The 21,143-nt window shown below is 37.6% G+C and overlaps 2 protein-coding genes across 2 annotated transcripts; both read left to right on the forward strand.

Annotated features, from left to right (window-relative positions):
• Positions 1 to 1,726: 1,726 nt before the first annotated feature.
• Positions 1,727 to 12,763, forward strand: LOC131955062 (elongation factor G, mitochondrial). Its single transcript, XM_059319014.1, has 19 exons — positions 1,727 to 1,942; positions 2,549 to 2,590; positions 2,738 to 2,860; positions 3,119 to 3,251; positions 3,363 to 3,567; positions 3,748 to 3,864; positions 4,002 to 4,075; positions 4,455 to 4,531; positions 4,661 to 4,818; positions 4,942 to 5,023; positions 5,500 to 5,637; positions 5,754 to 5,855; positions 6,079 to 6,273; positions 8,141 to 8,293; positions 9,412 to 9,504; positions 9,619 to 9,694; positions 11,145 to 11,213; positions 11,452 to 11,612; positions 11,803 to 12,763. Exons 1-19 carry the CDS (start codon positions 1,739 to 1,741, stop codon positions 11,977 to 11,979), a joined length of 2,379 nt encoding a protein of 792 aa, XP_059174997.1. The 5' UTR covers positions 1,727 to 1,738; the 3' UTR covers positions 11,980 to 12,763.
• A 1,091-nt stretch (positions 12,764 to 13,854) lies between these two features.
• Positions 13,855 to 19,643, forward strand: LOC131955064 (mediator of RNA polymerase II transcription subunit 4). The gene is made up of 6 exons (XM_059319016.1): positions 13,855 to 13,943; positions 15,989 to 16,110; positions 16,488 to 16,603; positions 17,375 to 17,519; positions 17,622 to 17,735; positions 19,262 to 19,643. Exons 1-6 carry the CDS (start codon positions 13,876 to 13,878, stop codon positions 19,612 to 19,614), a joined length of 918 nt encoding a protein of 305 aa, XP_059174999.1. The 5' UTR covers positions 13,855 to 13,875; the 3' UTR covers positions 19,615 to 19,643.
• Positions 19,644 to 21,143: the final 1,500 nt, after the last annotated feature.

Here is a 21,143-nt window from a genome sequence, read left to right on the forward strand (position 1 = left end):
AGAATGACAACTGCACTCTTAACTTAACAAAATCAATACACATATCTTGTATCTTCTGCAAATAGAAAAGAAATGGTACAAATGTGTAAAAAAAAAATATTAATATTAACCTAACATGATTAGGAATTAGGAGTTTAATCATAATGACTTGTTAAATGTAATCAGTAGGCCCTATTTATTTGCTTAGTTAGTAGTTAGTAGCATTTACTAGTATTTAGTCCTAACCCTAAGTTAGGGTTAGTTAGCCTTTACAATCAATACACTGGTTTCATTTTACAATACAACATTATTATTCTATTACATTATTATTACTATTACTAGACATCTAGGCCCCTATAATAATGCCCTAGAGTAAAGTTCCGCGTGTGGTCAAAACCACGGTGTAGTCACATTCCTGTTTATGGCTTCGTATAATATTTGTTTGGATGTTTTATACGAAACTACCAATATCTGCTGTAAACATGTCCATTTCTAAATATATCCAGGTCAAATTCTTTTGTTTCCCTCCTTCTGAAAGACGAGTTTTTAAATTTTCAAGTTTCGAGGTATGACGTCGTAGGCGATTCTAGTTCCCCCGTATGAAAAGGACTAGGTCCCGGATGAGATGAATAAAACCAACCAATCAAAGCTTTTTATAACTAGGTTAACTATTAATAGCTTCAATATATGTGCGGGACACTGAAAATACTGTAGTTAAGGCTATTAAAAGAATCTTAGTGGTGAAATGGGGGTGATCACAGCTGGGGTAACGATTTTTGTGTTTTACCCTCGCTGTGGTCACCAATGACTTGAGCTAGACTAGCCTAGATCTAGATGCTCTATATTTCAAGCTAAGTCTAGATCCTGTATAATTTCTATTTTTTTCTGTTGTTTTAAATTATTTTAATCATCTACTTCTTCTAAATCTAGTTTGTGTCTCTACATACAATCCAATCGAAGCAAATGTTACGTTTTGTCTTGTTAGTGATTGTTACGTCCCTTTGTTATGATTATAATAGTTGCGTCCCTTGAGTCATCACTGGGTCATCCGTAATTTGTAGTTAATAAATTTAATTAACGTGTTATTATTTGGTTTTGCAAATCTATTAGTTAATTATACAATTATCAACACGTTTATATGAGTAAAATTATTAAAATTGGATCAAAACGTAAAAAAATATGCTAGTGATCACAAGCAGGGACAGGTGACCACAGGCAAAAGAAAAGGGGGGGAAAGTAGATCACAAGGAGGTTCGTCACTAAAACATGAATATCTCAAATACTATGCGTATGAATACAAAATAACTCATGCATATTAGAGTAGAATGGCAGTGGAGTAATAAAGTACTTTCGGTTTGTTTCTGTGTGAAACGGTTACAAAATAGCGCCCGATGAAAATCGGGAGTTCGGAATTTTTTGCTATGTGTGACCACACGCGGAACTTTACTCTATATTATTTAATTATTAATATTATTAATGTTTAGTAATTAATTTAGGCTAGTGTTAGCCAGGAACTAAACTAAATAAATACTAGATCTGAGAAATAGATTAGTAGGCCTTATAGTTTATAACGATAGATTACCGATCTAGATCTACTTATCTAGACTTATTTATTATAGAATCTACTAATAATAGTGGCTAAGACGAAAGCTGTTAAGCAGTATGCCTACGCCCACTAAACAAAACTTAGGCCTAAGACTACATTAATGTAATCTTTAAAAACGCGAATCTATTTATTGCGAGGAGGGGATAACTCTAAATGTATCGGCATGGCTATTACTTTCATAATGTCGGTGTAGCACTTGTTGGATATCCTAAATTTTCAAGGACATTGGCTCTACACTGTTTATTCAAGCATAAATATTATTTATTATATATTTTGAAAAATCACCCATACAAAATGAGTTTAAGAGCGCTTTATATTACTCACTTACCTTCAGTATTGGGGAAAAAATTCACTCAAGTAAGCTGAATGTGAATAGCCTAAATCTGAATTAATTTAATAATTTTCCAAATTTTCCATAAATCAAAATCAATAGGCCTAGTGGACAATAGGCCTAAGTAAAGTATAACTAAGTATAGTATAGGCCTAGGCATAACCCCAAATAAAATATTAGGACGATATTTCGAGTCGTCCCTTTGAATCCCGGACAGATCGTGACTGGTAACTAGTCTAGTAACTAGTGTACGTTTACTACGTAGTCGTACGCCTACTCACTGTCACTTATTTATGATCACATTTTTACTTTTTAGTAAGTCTAATCTATAATCTTATTTAATCATTATAGGCCTACTAAAAATGACATAGGCCTAATAATAATGTGTTGTTATTTATTGTGTAAACTTAGAGTAAACTAGGACTCAAACAAAAATTTTAATTTTACTAACTGGATTCACTTGCTTTGCTTAAGTTGTCTATTTAATTTATTACACATGGCTTGCTAATCACCGAATCAGGTTAATGTCAATGCTAACCCTAATCCTCTAGTAAACTCTTAAAATGTTTTTACACCATATGTTTAGTTTAGTTAGGCTATATATAATAGGCCTAAATATTTTATTTCAACAGAAGTTATCATGTTCATGCTGGTATTCCACAAGAAAAGTTGGAGTGAGTGAAAACAAGATTATTTTACATTGACTTTTTTTAAAGTTTACTTACATTTTTTTGTATTTATAGAAAATGTAAACATAATTTTTTTTAACATTGTTTTATTGTAACCAAATAATTTTAATGTAACTTTTAAAATATTTCCAGGAAGTGATAGCAGATATAGAGAAAATCCGAAACATTGGGATCTCAGCCCATATTGATTCTGGGAAAACTACATTGACAGAACGCCTTCTATTCTACACTGGAAGAGTGGCTGAGATGCATGAGGTTCTACAAACTTTTTATTTGCAATAGTTAACTGCTAACTGCTTTAGTATTAATCAATTTTTTTTCATTAGGTTTTAATCAACTTGACAAACTTTTATTGTTATCTAAAATACCTAATGTAACTCCATATTTAATAAATTAACTTTAAATATTTTACCTCTTGTGTTACTTGAAAGTCATTTACATCTGAACTTTCTAGTTTCAAGGCAATTTTTAAAAGTTGTCCTTACTCACTATTCCATGTTAATTTCAAAACAGGTAAAGGGTAAAGATCTTGTAGGAGCAAAGATGGATTTTATGGAATTAGAAAGACAAAGAGGAATCACCATCCAATCAGCTGCCACTTATGTCATGTGGAAAGATCACAATATAAATATTATCGACACTCCTGGTAAACACACAACTTTTATTGACTTTTGTATAAACCTGTTAATTAAAATACTATGAAAAAAGTGTTAGTATTTTAAAAATGTTCTTTAAAATTTTTGTGTTTACATTTTAGGGCATGTGGACTTCACCGTTGAAGTTGAGAGAGCGTTGCGTGTGCTAGATGGTGCAGTCCTTGTGTTGTGTGCAGTGGGGGGTGTCCAAAGTCAGACGTACACAGTCAACAGGCAGATGAAGCGTTACAATGTCCCCTGTTTGGCTTTCATCAACAAGCTTGACAGGCAGGGTTCTAATCCCAGCAGAGTGCTACATCAGCTAAGGTTAGTTTATGAATTAGGTACTTTACCATTTTAAAAAACTAAGTTCACAGTCACAGGCGCTTATTGTGTTACATTCAAAATCTGGTGACAGGAGTTTAATTAAAATTAAAGACATCTTTCTTATCAATTGGTTAACTTTGGTAAATGTCACTATAATTGAGCTACCTTTATGTCTTCCAGATCCAAACTACTTCATAATGCAGCATTTGTAAACATTCCTATTGGCCTTGAAGGAAACCTTAAAGGCATTGTTGATCTTATTCATGAAAAAGCCATTTATTTTGAGGAGCCCCATGGGTTGGTATCAAGTTTTATATTACATGCCAGTCATTAGGACAATTATTTTCAATCATTTGTTAACTCATGAGTTTTTACTGTTTGAAGTTTCACTTTTATGATGGCTTACATTAAAAAATTGTGTTTTCCTTAAACAGACTTACGTTAAGAGAAGATGAGATTCCTTCAGATCTTAGGGCTGAGGCTAAGGACAAAAGACAAGAGATGATTGGTAAGTGGCTTTTTTAATCCATTTGATTGAGCTGTCTTGCTTGTTAATTTTTTTTTTTTTTAGTTTTATCTGAGTTGGTTGGTTTTATTATCTGGGATGGTTGTGTTGTTATCTTGGATGGTTGTGTTGTTATCTTGGATGGTTGTGTTGTTATCTTGGATGGTTTGGTTATCTGCGATGGTTGTGTTATTATCTGCAATGGTTATGTTATTATCTGGGATGGTTGTGTTGTTATCTGGGATGGTTGTGTTATTATCTGGGATGGTTGTGTTGTTATCTGGAATGGTTGTGTTATCTGGGATGGTTGTGTTATTATCTGGGATGGTTTTGTTGTTATCTGCAATGGCTGTGTTATTATCTTGGATGGTCGTGTTTACAGAAATGGTGTCAAATGTTGATGATCAGCTAGGAGAAATATTTTTAGAAGAGAAAACCCCCACAGCCCAAGATATCATGGTCAGTGGATTGCAAACAGTTTGTTTACATAATTATAGTATTTATAGTCCTAAGAATTAGAGCACAATGAGAAAAATAAGTTTTAAAAGATGTCAGTCATTCAGTCATTCCATGTGACTTTGATTTCAGTCGGCCATCAGACGTGCAGCCATCAAGAGAAACTTTACTCCTGTCTTGGTTGGTTCAGCTTTAAAAAATAAAGGGGTGCAACCTTTGCTGGATGCAGTTTTGAATTACCTGCCCAATCCATCAGAGGTTACAAATATTTGCTTGGATAACAGTGCAGGGTAGGGGACCATTTAGACATATATGTGGCTTGGACTGTCTGTACATGATTTTGTACTTTATGGAATCCCAATCACAAGCACTGAGCTCTACAAATTAACTTATTGATGTTTTTTATTCTGAAGGGTTGAAAACTCAGTGAAGTTTAACCTGAATCCTGCCAGATCAATTGATCCACCTTTTGTTGGGCTGGCATTTAAGCTGGAGGTTAGTGGTTTTGATAGGTTTTTCATTAATTTAATTTATTCAACCAATTATTAGCTAGCTTATGTTATTGGTAACATGCTTGGAGAAGCAATGTTTTGAAAATAGTAATGCTTATGTGTATTGTATTATGTTCTATCTGAATGTAGAAGTCACTGGTTAACTGTTGAAGGAACTCTTGTGTAGGCCTCTATATGTAGGGTTGTGTGTTGGCCTTTGTAGGAATGTGTGTGGGCCTCTAGTGATGTGTGTGGGCCTCTATATGTAGGTTTGTGTGTTGGCCTTTGTAGGAATGTGTGTGGGCCTCTAGTGATGTGTGTGGGCCTCTATATGTAGGGATGTGTGTAGGCCTGTATATGTAGTTAATGTAGGGATGTGTGTGGTCCTGTATATGTAGGGATGTGTGTAGGCCTGTATATGTAGGGATGTGTGTGGGCCTGTATATGTAGGGATATGACTGGGGTAACTTGTTGTTTTAGGCAGGAAAGTTTGGCCAGCTTACTTACATGAGAGTCTATCAAGGTGGAGTCTGCAAAGGGGACACAATCATCAACACAAGGACACAGAAGAAAACTAGAGTACAGAGACTTGTCAGGATGAATGCAGATGAGATGGAGGTAAGCCTCAGAGTTTGTGCACAATGTTGGTAGCAGATTGAGCTGTTCCATCACTTGATAATTGTACTTGTGTGGAGTAAGTCTGTTTGACTCAGTGATTTTTGTCCTGCTTGCAGGATGTGAGTGAAGTATATTCCGGGGACATTTGTGCACTCTTTGGTATTGATTGCCATGGTGGAGATACTTTTGTCACTAAAGGAAATCTTCATCTTTCAATGGTAAAGTATTTCACATTGTTTTATTACATCTGACTGGATTAAGTGACGGATATGTCAGTCTTTTTCTAGATATAGCCAGCATATTCTCATTAGTTTTGATAAGAAAACAGTTAAAAATTGTGATATAATTTACATACTATTTATTTAAACAATTAGTTTACATATTAAACAAACATATGGCCTCATGTAAAAAAAAAATTAAATTAAAATAATGCTATTGCAGGAGTCTATGTTTATCCCTGAACCTGTCATCTCAATGTCCATCAAACCTGTGAAGAAAGCAGATATTGAAAGTTTTTCTAAGGGGATCGCCAGGTTCACCAAGGAGGATCCAACATTTCGGGTACAGTGGGACGACGAATCTAAGGAGTCCATTGCCTCGGGCATGGGAGAACTGCATCTGGACATTTATGCACAGGTAACTTAGATTTGCCGATTACTTCAGGTAATTGTATTACAGAAAGATGAACTTTGAACTGTCTGTAGTAGTTGTTATAGACATTGTTCATCATCTATGCTAGTCAGTCCTTTAGAGCAGCTTAAACAAACATTTTATTTCTCTTCACCAGACTGAACTAACACAAAGTTTTCTTTTCACATATTTTGTATGTTATTCCTATCCAATGTCTAGTTGGTTGAGTGAATCGTTTGCTTCAATTATTATTTCTTCCGTGTGTACTATAGAGGTGTGGTAAGGTTAGCCCCTGCTGTGTGTATTATAGAGGTGTGGTAAGGTTAGCCCCTGCTGTGTGTACTATAGAGGTGTGGTAAGGTTAGCCCCTGCTGTGTGTATTATAGAGGTGTGGTAAGGTTAGCCCCTGCTGTGTGTACTATAGAGGTGTGGTAAGGTTAGCCCCTGCTGTGTGTACTATAGAGGTGTGGTAAGGTTAGCCCCTGCTGTGTGTACTATAGAGGTGTGGTAAGGTTAGCCCCTGCTGTGTGTATTATAGAGGTGTGGTAAGGTTAGCCCCTGCTGTGTGTATTATAGAGGTGTGGTAAGGTTAGCCACTGCTGTGTGCACTATAGAGGTGTGGTAAGGTTAGCCCCTGCTGTGTGCACTATAGAGGTGTGGTAAGGTTAGCCCCTGCTGTGTGCACTAAAGAGGTGTTGTAAGGTTAGCCCCTGCGGTGTGCACTATAGAGGTGTGGTAAGGTTAGCCCCTGCTGTGTGCACTATAGAGGTGTGGTAAGGTTAGCCCCTGCTGTGTGCACTATAGAGGTGTGGTAAGGTTAGCCCCTGCTGTGTGCACTATAGAGGTGTGGTAAGGTTAGCCCCTGCTGTGTGTACTATAGAGGTGTGGTAAGGTTAGCCCCTGCTGTGTGCACTATAGAGGTGTGGTAAGGTTAGCCCCTGCTGTGTGCACTATAGAGGTGTGGTAAGGTTAGCCCCTGCGGTGTGCACTATAGAGGTGTGCACTATAGAGGTGTGGTAAGGTTAGCCCCTGCTGTGTGCACTATAGAGGTGTGGTAAGGTTAGCCCCTGCTGTGTGCACTATAGAGGTGTGGTAAGATTAGCCCCTGCTTGTGCACTATAGAGGTGTGGTAAGGTTAGCCCCTGCTGTGTGCACTATAGAGGTGTGGTAAGGTTAGCCCCTGCTGTATGCACTATAGAGGTGTGGTAAGGTTAGCCCCTGCTGTATGCACTATAGAGGTGTGGTAAGGTTAGCCCCTGCTGTGTGCACTATAGAGGTGTGGTAAGGTTAGCCCCTGCTGTGTGCACTATAGAGGTGTGGTAAGGTTAGCCCCTGCTATGGCTGTTAACATTAGCTGGAGTGTTTTCTGGGGTTTGCCAAGGTGTATTAGGGTTTTCTGGGGTGTATTAGGAGTTGTGTTTGCCAAGGTGTGTTAAGGCTCATCAAGGTGTGTTAATGTTTGCCAAGGTGTGTTAAGGTTCATCAAGGTGTGTTAATGTTTGCTAATGTGTGTGAAGTTTTGCCAAGGTGTGTGAAGGTTTGCCAAGGTGTGTGAAGGTTTGCCAAGGTGTGTGAAGTTTTGCTAAGGTGTGTGAAGGTTTGCCAAGGTGTGTGAAGGTTTGCCAAGGTGTGTGAAGGTTTGCTAAGGTGTGTGAAGGTTTGCCAATGTGTGTGAAGGTTTGCCAAGGTGTGTGAAGGTTTGCTAAGGTGTGTGAAGGTTTGCCAAGGTGTGTGAAGGTTTGCCAAGGTGTGTGAAGGTTTGCTAAGGTGTGTGAAGGTTTGCCAAGGTGTGTGAAGGTTTGCCAAGGTGTGTGAAGGTTTGCCAAGGTGTGTGAAGGTTTGCTCATGCAGTCAGTGACTGGTTTCTCCACAGAGACTGGAGCGTGAGTTTGGCGCCCAGTGTGTGCTGGGCAAACCCAAGGTGGCCTTTAGGGAAAGTCTGCTCAAGCCCTGCGAGTTTAATTACCTGCACAAGAAGCAAACAGGTGGACAGGGCCAGTATGCTCGGGTCATTGGGGTCGTAGAGGTCAGTAGAACACTCACGTTGAGATGTTTTTTGGTTAGTCGCTTGTTCATGTTTTAAAGATCTGTTTGTTGGTCATCTTGTCATTCTCTTGCTCCTGTCCTAAATGTTGCTGGTCATCTTCCTGCTCCTAATAAATGTTGCTGGTCATCTTCCTGCTCCTCTTCTAAATGTTGCTGGTCTGGTCATCTTCCTGCTCCTGTCCTAAATGTTGCTGGTCTGGTCATCTTCCTGCTCCTAATAAATGTTGCTGGTCATCTTCCTGCTCCTGTCCTAAATGTTGCTGGTCATGTTCCTGCTCCTGTCCTAAATGTTGCTGGTCATCTTCCTGCTCCTTATAAATGTTGCTGGTCATCTTCCTGCTCCTGTCCTAAATGTTGCTGGTCATCTTCCTGCTCCTGTCCTAAATGTTGCTGGTCATCTTCCTGCTCCTGTCCTAAATGTTGCTGGTCATCTTCCTGCTCCTGTCCTAAATGTTGCTGGTCATCTTCCTGCTCCTGTCCTAAATGTTGCTGGTCATCTTCCTGCTCCTGTCCTAAATGTTGCTGGTCATCTTCCTGCTCCTGTCCTAAATGTTGCTGGTCTGGTCATCTTCCTGCTCCTAATAAATGTTGCTGGTCATCTTCCTGCTCCTGTCCTAAATGTTGCTGGTCATGTTCCTGCTCCTGTCCTAAATGTTGCTGGTCATCTTCCTGCTCCTAATAAATGTTGCTGGTCATCTTCCTGCTCCTGTCCTAAATGTTGCTGGTCATCTTCCTGCTCCTGTCCTAAATGTTGCTGGTCATCTTCCTGCTCCTGTCCTACATGTTGCTGGTCATCTTCCTGCTCCTGTCCTAAATGTTGCTGGTCATCTTCCTGCTCCTGTCCTAAATGTTGCTGGTCATGTTCCTGCTCCTGTCCTAAATGTTGCTGGTCATCTTCCTGCTCCTGTCCTAAATGTTGCTGGTCATCTTCCTGCTCCTGTCCTAAATGTTGCTGGTCATCTTCCTGCTCCTGTCCTAAATGTTGCTGGTCATCTTCCTGCTCCTGTCCTAAATGTTGCTGGTCATCTTCCTGCTCCTGTCCTAAATGTTGCTGGTCATCTTCCTGGTCCTAATAAATGTTGCTATTCTTCTGATCAGCCTCTTGGAGCAGAGAACAACACACAACTGGACTTTGTCAGTGAAATTGTTGGTACAAGTGTCCCCAGACAATATATTGCATCAGTCAAAGCAGTAAGTTCTCCCATCCTTTGCTGTTGTCATTAGGTTCATGTTAAAATGAAGTAGATGTTACATATAAGTAACTAGGAAGTGTATAGATTACTGTAAACATTCTCATGTTCCCAGGGCTTCCTAAAAGCTTGTGAGAAAGGTGGTTTGGCTGGGCACAAGGTGGCTGGCATCAGGTTCAGGCTTCAGGACGGTGAGTACATGTGGTTGGTGTATCACTGGGTTGGTGTGTCGCTGGGTTGGTTGGTCTCTGGGTTGATGTGTCTCTGGGTTGGTGTGTCTCTGGGTTGGTGTGTCGCTGGGTTGGTGTATCGCTGGGTTGGTGTATCACTGGGTTGGTGTGTCACTGGGTTGGTGTGTCACTGGGTTGGTGTATCACTGGGTTGGTGTTGCTGATTTAATGTGTCACTGGTTGCTGGTGTGTTGCTGGGTTGGTGTGTTTGTTATTGTGTTGGTGTGTCACTGTTGGTGTATCACTGGGTTGGTGTGTCGCTGGTTGCTGGTGTGTTGCTGGGTTGGTGTGTTTGTTATTGTGTTGGTGTGTTACTGTGTTGGTGTGTCACTGGGTTGGTGTGTCGCTGGGTTGGTGTGTCGCTGGGTTGGTGTGTCGCTGGGTTGGTGTGTCGCTGGGTTGGTGTATCACTGGGTTGATGTGTCACTGGGTTGGTGTATCACTGGGTTGGTGTGTCACTGGGTTGGTGTTGCTGATTTAATGTGTCACTGGTTGCTGGTGTGTTGCTGGGTTGGTGTGTTTGTTATTGTGTTGGTGTGTCACTGTTGGTGTATCACTGGGTTGGTGTGTCGCTGGTTGCTGGTGTGTTGCTGGGTTGGTGTGTTTGTTATTGTGTTGGTGTGTCACTGTTGGTGTATCACTGGGTTGGTGTGTCGCTGGGTTGGTGTTGCTGATTTCATGTGTCTCTGGTTGCTGGTGTGTTGCTGGGTTGGTGTGTTTGTTATTGTGTTGGTGTGTCGCTGGGTTGGTGTATCACTGGGTTGATGTGTCACTGGGTTGGTGTATCACTGGGTTGGTGTGTCACTGGGTTGGTGTATCACTGGGTTGGTGTGTCACTGGGTTGGTGTTGCTGATTTAATGTGTCACTGGTTGCTGGTGTGTTGCTGGGTTGGTGTGTTTGTTATTGTGTTGGTGTGTCGCTGGGTTGGTGTATCACTGGGTTGATGTGTCACTGGGTTGGTGTATCACTGGGTTGGTGTGTCACTGGGTTGGTGTTGCTGATTTAATGTGTCACTGGTTGCTGGTGTGTTGCTGGGTTGGTGTGTTTGTTATTGTGTTGGTGTGTCACTGTTGGTGTGTCACTGGGTTTATGTGTTGCTGGGTTGGTGATTTCATGTGTCTCTGGTTGCTGGTGTGTTGCTGGGTTGGTGTGTTTGTTATTGGGTTGGTGTGTTGCTGGGTTGGTGTGTTTGTTATTGTGTTGGTGTGTCACTGTGTTGGTGTGTCGCTGGGTTGGTGTGTCACTGTGTTGGTGTGTCACTGTGTTGGTGTGTCGCTGGGTTGGTGTGTCGCTGGGTTGGTGTGTCACTAGACAAGACTATTTTAACACCAGATCAACACAGTCCTCTGATTAGATTACTGTAGATGAGCTGATTGTTAACAGATTTTACAATCTACTTTTGAATTGCAGGTGCTAATCATGCTGTTGATTCAAGTGACCTGGCTTTTCAATTAGCCACAGAGATGGCCATGAAAGAAGGTGGGAACATTTTCCTAAATAGCCTACACATTTTTTTAAACTCTCAACAATCTTCATGTATACAAATGGACTAGTTTATACATTTCAACTGCTAGTTAAGAAATTATATAATAATTTAATAAAATAGTTAACCAATTAATCCACATTGCAGTCTGGTAGCTACATTTGGATGAGTTTTACAACAAGGTGACAAGAAAGACAAAGAAGTTTAAATTTCTTTCTTGCTCTTATCCTTTAGTTTTTGAATCTGGGATGTGGAACATTCTAGAACCAGTTATGACAGTTGAAATCAATGCCCCAGAGGAATACAAAACAGCAGTCATTCAAAACATCATGAAAAGAAATGCAGTCATTCAAGGCACTGACAGTGTTGAAGGATTCTTCACCTTGTACTGTGAGGTAACAAAAATGCAATCTTTGTTAATGGAATAATATACTTAAGTATCAGTGTCTCCATTTAAGTCACATTATTCTTAAATGAAAAATATTTATTTAAGGGAAAAGTAAAGTTTTTAAAATTAAAAAATATATCTTTCCTTGAAACTTTTGAAAGCTCTTGTGTTAAAGTTTTGTTGTTTGATCAACACAGGTTCCTTTAAATGACATGTTTGGGTACGCCACAGAGCTGCGCTCCCTGACACAAGGGAAGGGAGAGTTTACAATGGAGTACAGCAGATACTGCCCAACACAGGCAGAGGTGCAGGAGAAGCTGATACAGGAATACCAGGAGCTCTCAGAACAACAACAGAAAAAGAAGAAAAATTGACCCTAATCTTATGTTTAGAGTAAATAACACTGTTATCTTTGGTAAAAAGGATTGTGTTTAGCATTGAATAAACATGCCCAGATTCTTTCAACTGGATAAATTCACACAAGTTTTAAGAATCAACATTTAAAATAGGGTTTACCATTTCATTGTTTGTTAAATATGGTCTAGTTCAGCTGTTGAGAGACATGGACAAGAGCTAGGAGAGGGGCAAAAACTTTTACAGAAATATCCAATCTATGTAAATTAAAAATATACAACTATAAATTAATAAGTACATGTGCAAATTCAACTGGATAAATTCACACAAGTTTTAAGAATCAACATTTAAAATAGGGTTTACCATTTCATTGTTTGTTAAATATGGTCTAGTTCAGCTGTTGAGAGACATGGACAAGAGCTAGGAGAGGGGCAAAAACTTTTACAGAAATATCCAATCTATGTAAATTAAAAATATACAACTATAAATTAATAAGTACATGTGCAAATTACGTTTTGTCTCCATCACCTCATCATCTTTTCCTGTTCTTGAGCTAGAAATGTGGCAGATGAAGTAGAGTTCATTTGTTTCAATCACCCCAGCATACAGTGAAATAGTCTCCATGGACTGCTTGATTGCCTTGACGGCATCCTACAGTCATTCAAAGTAAAATACCAGGTGAACAGCAATTTATCAGTGTACAAAATGATGGCCCAGAGCTCATTAAAGTGTTGTATATTGAGTATTTAGTAAAAAAATAAATTATTCAGCATCTGTGAAAGTATAAATTTGCTTAGGGTAAGATCATACAAAATTGTATTCATGATGATCTTCATAAAACTGTATTTTATTGGGGGGGGGGGGGGGGGGAAGAAGGAGGTATAAATGTAAGAGATAAATCATCTGTTCCTTTATCATTAAATTATTCATTATTTATTGGAAACAAAAATTTCATTGGATGTATGTACAGTTTTGGGTAAACCCATGATTTAATTGAATTGCTGTTGATGACGTCAACTGAAATAAATTTTGTTATTTTTAAACTTTATATTTGTTCTTTTCTTTAATGTCTTGATCCTGTTTAGAATTGTATAAGTCTAGGTCATGTTGATCTAGATAATTGTAGGTCATGTTGTCAAGATAATGTTGATCAAGGCCATGTTGGTTTAAGTGTATAATCATACAAGTCATACATCAAACAAACAAATAGTAGATGAATTTAATAGGACGTTTTACTTAACTGTAAAAAATAATGGTTTTAAAAAATCTTTGTTTGCAAAAAATAATTTTAATCAATTTTTCAATAGTTGCTTATTGTTTTACACTGTAATATGAGACCACTGTTGATAATAAAGGTTTGATTCCATGTGTGGATTGCTGGTCGTTTTCTGCTGTCTAGTTCCAAACAGATCTTTAAAAAACCAGTGGCAGTTGGAGCCATGTGATACAAACAAGGCAATAGTTTGCACAACAGTAAAGCAGATATATATATATATATATATATATATATATATATATATATATATATATATATATATATATATATATATATATATATATACACACACACACAATTAAATGTTTTTAAAAGATGTGAATCTAGTCACTCATCAGTAATCAAAACATCACTTTACATTTTACAACATTGAGATTTAACATTCCACACCATATAAAACAAGTGTTTTTAGTTTTAAGTATAAGCTAACTCATATTGATATTTATTTGTCATATTTTACCAAGAAAATGAAGAAGTTTTTGAGGTAGGCCTATCCACAGGTATTATATTATAGTAGGCCTTATATGTTAAATATTTATATAAATAGATAGGCCTAATATATTTTATAGAAATTCACGTGTTGGATTTTGTTTTCTTGTTTTCGGTTATTATAATTTCCAACATTTTATTTACTTTGAAAATGGCATCCGAGCCAAGCACAAGACAAAAGCTCCACAGTATAATTGATGATATGGAATTAATTTCAAAGTAGGTGCTATTTCAAGATTGTTAGACCTGTATTTTTTTGGTAAAACTCTATTTTAACGTATTTTATTCCCCGCTTCACGTTCACCTCCAGCTGAGCGTATTTTATTTTAAACTTAAACTTTAGGGCCTAAACTAAACACAACCGATTACCGAAACACACAAAAACGCTAGGAAAACAAGAACAACTAGATCTAGATCCAGATCTGTTCTAGATCTAGATCTAGATCTACTAGACTCACTGGACTCACTAGGCCTAGATCTACCTATTATCTAATGTATCGAGATTCTAGATCTATTTCTGGTAAAACATTAGTTTAGCGGCGTAAATTATCAGGCAATGTTTGTTGAGTTTCGTAAGTTACAGCAGTTATGGTAAATCATGGTTTATTCGACCATTGAAATATTAGAATTGATTATTAGGTGAAAGTTGATTGTAGTAAATTACTGTTTTAATTTTTTAAGTTTAGGCCTAGATCTAATTGACAAAAGGAAACATGGGGAATTTTTATACCAGTGTCCAATAATAAAATCTTCTTTAAAAAAGGGTGTTAAGTTACTGGTAGTTAACTAAATAAATATTAAATAGGCCTACATACATTGCTGGCTAATGTCAATGCTAACCCTGTCGCTAACCCCACTTCCATACACCTAACTCTAATTTCTTACCATAAAATTAGTCTAGATTACAATGACAATACTACTAACAAACCAACATACCTATTTTATGGAAGAGTCTATTATCGGACATTGGTATCTAAAATAATCAGATAACAGGAATATATATAATAGTAGATTTAAATTAGTAGATCTAGAAATAAAAAAAATGATATATAAATATAAATAATAAACTCAAATGTAATAATTTGTTTAATGTTTTTGGCTTGTATCGGATTTGCGACTATTAATTAATAATTAATTAGACCTAGATCTAGCTAGCTGCTAGGCCAAGTAAAAAAATTTCTAGATTACGAAACAGTAAAAGTGATTACAAAAATAGTAAAAATGATTACAAAAATAGTAAAAATGATTACAAAAATAGTAAAAATGATTACAAAAATAGTAAAAATGATTACAAAAATAGTAAAAATGATTACAAAAATAGTAAAAATGATTACAAAAATAGTAAAAATGATTTCAAAAATAGTAAAAATGATTACAAAAATAGTAAAAGCGACTAGAAACAGGGCTCGTACCCTATTTTGAAAATGAAACAAGACCTTTGTAACAACACCATTATTTGTGCTTATAGCTGAGAAACATTTGTCTGCTATTAAAAGCTACCGGAATCCCCCCACACAAGACACAGTGGAAGGGTCACTGTGAGGTCACAGTAGTTTAGTCTAATACGTCATAGCATGAACTGTACTGTAACTTTTACTACCCTTCCTCCCCTCCCCCAGCCAAACAGCACCAACTACGTTCCTGGGGTCATACAAGTTTAGATATCAGTGACCTTAGTTACTAGGAGGAGCGGGTTAGTCTAGCCCTAACAATTATTATTTTCAAATTTTGCACTATTACAATACTTCTTCTATACCTCATATATGAGAAAGTACAAAGCACATTTTTAAACCATGTCAATTTGATGGAAGGATTCTCGTCACCTCTGTGGCCTCCATTAAAAAAAAGGCCTATAGACTTAATATTAGTTACTATTATTAATTATTAGGCCTATAATTTATAGACTCTTTGAAAATAGGTGTGTTAGGGTTAGAGTTAGTAGGCCTGCAGTTTTTTATAATAGGCCAGGCAGTTAGGAGTACTAATTGTTAAATAGGTTTTTAGTACGTAAAATCTGCCAGAGCTAGTAATGTGAAAGAAAGGTGACTCATTTAATGATTTATAGGGCTTGAAGTTTAATATAAGTATATTGTGTTCTATAAAATATAATAGATAATTGCATAATAAACCAAACGCAATGTCTAAACTTTTGACAAAACTCACATCCATTGTTGATTACATTTGACAACACTTACATCCATTGTTGATTACATTTGACAACACTTACATCCATTGTTGATTACATTTGACATGTGTCTATGCAGGGAATTGATTGAACAGTTGGCCATGCCAAAATCTCAGAGGAAATCTGATGTTCCAGACGCTACTGACCTGATGGAGCTACTCATTGAGAAAGATGGGGAACTGAAAGAGCTGCTCAAAATAGGTGAGTGGTCAAATACTCTCTTGACTCTATACTGGTCAAATATTCTTTTGACTCCACACTGGTCAAATATTCTTTTGACTCTATACTGGTCAAATATTCTTTTGACTCTATACTGGTCAAATATTCTCTTAACTCTATACTGGTCAAATATTCTCTTTACTCTATACTGGTCAAATATTCTCTTAACTCTATACTGGTCAAATATTCTCTTTACTCTATACTGGTCAAATATTCTTGTGGGTCTATGTTCTACAAATTTCTAAATACATTATTTCACACAAATGACTTTTGTTTTATAAAATCAAATAGTACCAGTAGCGCAAGAGAAAGTAACTCCACACGTAATAAATTGTTTACTGCCCCTTTATTTTCTCCAGCCCAGGAACAAGAGAAGGTTGAGAAGGTGATTGACAGTCTGAAGGTGGAGGTGGGCAAGAGGGATGGGGAGATACGTCAGCTACAGCGTGTTCTTAAGGAAGCTGAGACAATCATGGTAGGACATGACTGGGTCATGTGATGGCTTGACTGAAGGGAGGACTTGACTGAAGGGAGGACTTGACTGAAGGGAGGACTTGACTTAAGGAAGCTGAGACAATCATGGTAGGACATGACTGGGTCATGTGATGGCTTGACTGTAGGGAGGACTTGACTGAAGGGATGACTTGACTGATTGGAGGACTTGACTGAAGGGATGACTTGACTGTAGGGAGGACTTGACTGAAGGGAGGACTTGACTGAAGGGAGGACTTGACTGAAGGGATGACTTGACTGAAGGGAGGACTTGACTGAAGGGAGGACTTCACTGAAGGGAGGACTTGAATGAAGGGAGGACTTGACTGAAGGGAGAAATTTACTGAAGGGAGGACTTGACTGAAGGGATGACTTGACTGTAGGGAGGACTTGACTGAAGGGAGGACTTGACTGAAGGGATGACTTGACTGAAGGGAGGACTTGACTGAAGGGAGGACTTCACTGAAGGGAGGACTTGAATGAAGGGAGGACTTGACTGAAGGGAGAAATTTACTGAAGGGAGGACTTGACTGAAGGGAGGACTTGACTGTAGGGATGGCTTGACTGAAGGGATGACTTGGCTGCTTGGATGGCTGGATTAAGTTGATGATTGTGATAATATATTTTGATAACATTGATAAGCTAGATACATGAATGGAAATGATGGAATGTGTTACACACCTCAAAATTTTCAGACACAATGTTATGATTGTTAAGATTGTTTAAACATTTTTTGTTTTAATTTTCTTTAAAGGCAACGGCTGTGTACCAAGCCAAACAAAAACTGGCAGCTGTGAGACAGGCACAACAAAACAAAATATCTTCTGAAGATCTCATCAAGTATGCACACAGGATCAGTGCAAGTAACGCAGTAGCGGCACCGCCCACCTGGAGTCCTGGTAAAGAAAAACATTTAACTTACGCTTGGCATTTTTAAAATAGATTTTCTTTGCTGTTGAATGATTTGACGAGCTTGTGACCTTAACCTACTTCTCTTACAGGTGATCCCAGGAGGCCGTACCCCACTGACCTAGAAATGAGACACAGCTGTTTGTCCATGGGATCATTCCCAGACACCACTACACTAAATCCAGTCATGAGAATGTACTCTCAAGGTAGATAACTCTTCTCTGACTAATCTGATAACTCCCCTAAGTTTTAAAATAAACCTACTGATTCTCCAAATTGGCACAACTCCAACAGTTTTATTTTTAAATTAGGACCTCACTGACATTTAATTATTGTTGTCACCATTTCCTCTTTGTTTCACATTTCCTTATTATTGTCACCATTTCCTTATTGTGTCACCATTTCCTTATTGTTGTCACCATTTCCTTATTATTGTCACCATTTCCTTATTGTGTCACCATTTCCTTATTGTTGTCACCATTTCCTTATTATTGTCACCATTTCCTTATTGTGTCACCATTTCCTTATTGTTGTCACCATTTCCTTATTATTGTCACCATTTCCTTATTGTGTCACCATTTCCTTATTGTTGTCACCATTTCCTTATCGTGTCACCATTTCCTTATTGTGTCACCATTGCCTTATTGTTGTCACCATTTCCTTATCATGTCACCATTTCCTTATTGTTGTCACCATTTCCTTATTGTTGTCACCATTTCCTTATCATGTCACCATTTCCTTATTGTTGTCACCATTTCCTTATTGTTGTCACCATTTCCTTATCATGTCACCATTTCCTTATTGTGTCACCATTTCCTTATTGTGTCACCATTTCCTTATTGTTGTCACCATTTCCTTATTGTTGTCACCATTTCCTTATTGTGTCACCATTGCCTTATTGTTGTCACCATTTCCTTATCATGTCACCATTTCCTTATTGTTGTCACCATTTCCTTATTGTTGTCACCATTTCCTTATCATGTCACCATTTCCTTATCATGTCACCATTTCCTTATTGTTGTCACCATTTCCTTATTGTGTCACCATTTCCTTATTGTTGTCACCATTTCCTTATCGTGTCACCATTTCCTTATTGTGTCACCATTGCCTTATTGTTGTCACCATTTCCTTATCATGTCACCATTTCCTTATTGTTGTCACCATTTCCTTATTGTTGTCACCATTTCCTTATTGTGTCACCATTGCCTTATCATTGTAACCATTTCCTTATTGTGTCACCATTTCCTTATTGTTGTCACCATTTCCTTATTGTTGTCACCATTTCCTTATTGTGTCACCATTGCCTTATCATTGTAACCATTTCCTTATTGTGTCACCATTGCCTTATTGTTGTCACCATTTCCTTATCATGTCACCATTTCCTTATTGTTGTCACCATTTTCTTATTGTTGTCACCATTTCCTTATCGTGTCACCATTTCCTTATTGTGTCACCATTGCCTTATTGTTGTCACCATTTCCTTATCATGTCACCATTTCCTTATTGTTGTCACCATTTCCTTATTGTTGTCACCATTTCCTTATTGTGTCACCATTGCCTTATCATTGTAACCATTTCCTTATTGTGTCACCATTGCCTTATCATTGTAACCATTTCCTTATTGTGTCACCATTGCCTTATTGTTGTCACCATTTTCTTATTGTTGTCACCATTTTCTTATTGTTGTCACCATTCCTTATTGTGTCACCATTTCCTTATTTTTACTTCTCAGAATCTCAGGCATCGTCTCACCATCAGACAACCCAGCCCAGCCTGGGTCACCATCAACAGTCTTCACAGCAAGCAGGGATGAGTCACCACCAACAGCCATCTCAGCAGTCGGGTCTAAGTCACCATCAACATTCATCCCAGCAGGCGGGCCTGGGTCACCATCCTCAGCAAACACATCACCACCAACAGCAGGGGATTCCCCCTCCCTACTCCTGGCAGCCTTCACAAGATGGCAGCCTGTCCTTGAACTCACACCACACCATCGCAGATAGCCTCAAGGGTCACTCTAAGGAGGAGGATGATGTGGAACTCATGTCCAGCGACTCGTCCAGTAGTAGTTCAAGTGATGAATGATGGATGGAGCCAGAGGGGTGACGTGGGGGGGGGGGGGGTGAATAATAGATAATAGGGAGTGACATGGGGACATTGGCAGGTATGTTGAGGGTAATGAGAAGTGGAAGCAAGTAGGTGTTGTGATAGGTGTGGGTTAGCCAGGGGTGCCGTGGGGGAGTGATGTGTTGATGTAGAGAATGAATAACTCTTCATCGAATGAACATTTTGCATGTTTTTGTTGTTACATTTTTTACTTTGCATTTATTGAATATGTTTAGGTGACCCACCAAATTTTTTTTTGAATGTCTTTGTGTGACCCAGTAAAAAAATGTCAAATAAAACTTGGGTGCTAAAAGACTGTTACTTGTGTGTTTGTTTATTTGTTTTATTTATTTATAAGTCTGTCATATGCTTTTTGATGTCTGTCCAGTTTAAGCAATACCATTTACAGCTGGACATAAAAAAAAACTTAACAAATCTCATAACTATAGGCAACATTTATCCGGAACACATTAGGGGAGCAGCCAAAAAAATACAGAACACAGAAATAACAATGAAAAGCTTGAGCTAAAGGAAAAAAGATTAAAAAAACCAGCACATTTTGTTGTGTTATAATGCCAGCAGGGATTGCTGCTTGTAGTACTTGTAGTATCATCTCTTATAAGTTTCAGTGTATCTGGGTATAAGTAAGTGTGACAACAAAACTGTAGCATTGCAAGAAACTAGAACATATACCAAAAGGCTAAATAAAAGTTAAAAAAAAATAGAGCACTGGAAAAGATACTATTTGAAAAATCTTTATCTTGGTTTTCAAATGTATTATTGGAGGGGTTACTTTATTTTTAAACCTTACGTGACACTACAAAGCCTTTGCCCATCCAAGCATAAAAGGCAGATGTTGTTTTGTCCTCAAGTAATGGGCTTCATCTGCCATGGGGGTCAGAACTTAGGACCCTAAAAGAAAAGAAATAACAGTATTATTTATTCTTGTTCAACATCTTGTTTGCCTCTATGTATTTTTATTATAAGAAAGCCAGTTGAAAATATGACATGAAACTGAACTATGCGATGTTCTGTCTAAGAAAAATAATCATGTTATTATTGCTTCATTGCTCATAATTTGTAGGTTATCCCTCTTTGAATTTCCAAGTTCAATAAAATATCGATTACTTTTATGGTCAAAGGGGAACAAACATGAAAATTATTCACTTAGTAGTTAGCAGAAGTTACCTCACTTTAATACTTTTTTGAATATTTTAAACATTAAAATTTTTATTAACAATAGTTTTATTAAAATCATTAAAATATTAAAGCAAAATAATCTCGGATAAAGTTCGAAGATGTTAAAATTAATTATATTATTATTAAAATGATTGTTTCTTTAGGTAGTATTATTAAGTAGTGTTATAATTGATTCTTAGTCAACGTAAAGGTAAATTTAAAGTAAGCCTACTGATTCCCACTATTTAATTTTTATTATTAGTAAAGTTGTTTAAATTACCAAAATTTATTCTTAGAATAATAATCATGTTATTATTGTTGCTTATAAT

The sequence above is a fragment of the Physella acuta genome, unplaced genomic scaffold, assembly GCF_028476545.2.
Source record: "Physella acuta isolate Inbredline_101_S28 unplaced genomic scaffold, ASM2847654v3 ptg001052l, whole genome shotgun sequence".
NCBI classification, from domain to species: Eukaryota; Metazoa; Mollusca; class Gastropoda; family Physidae; genus Physella; species Physella acuta.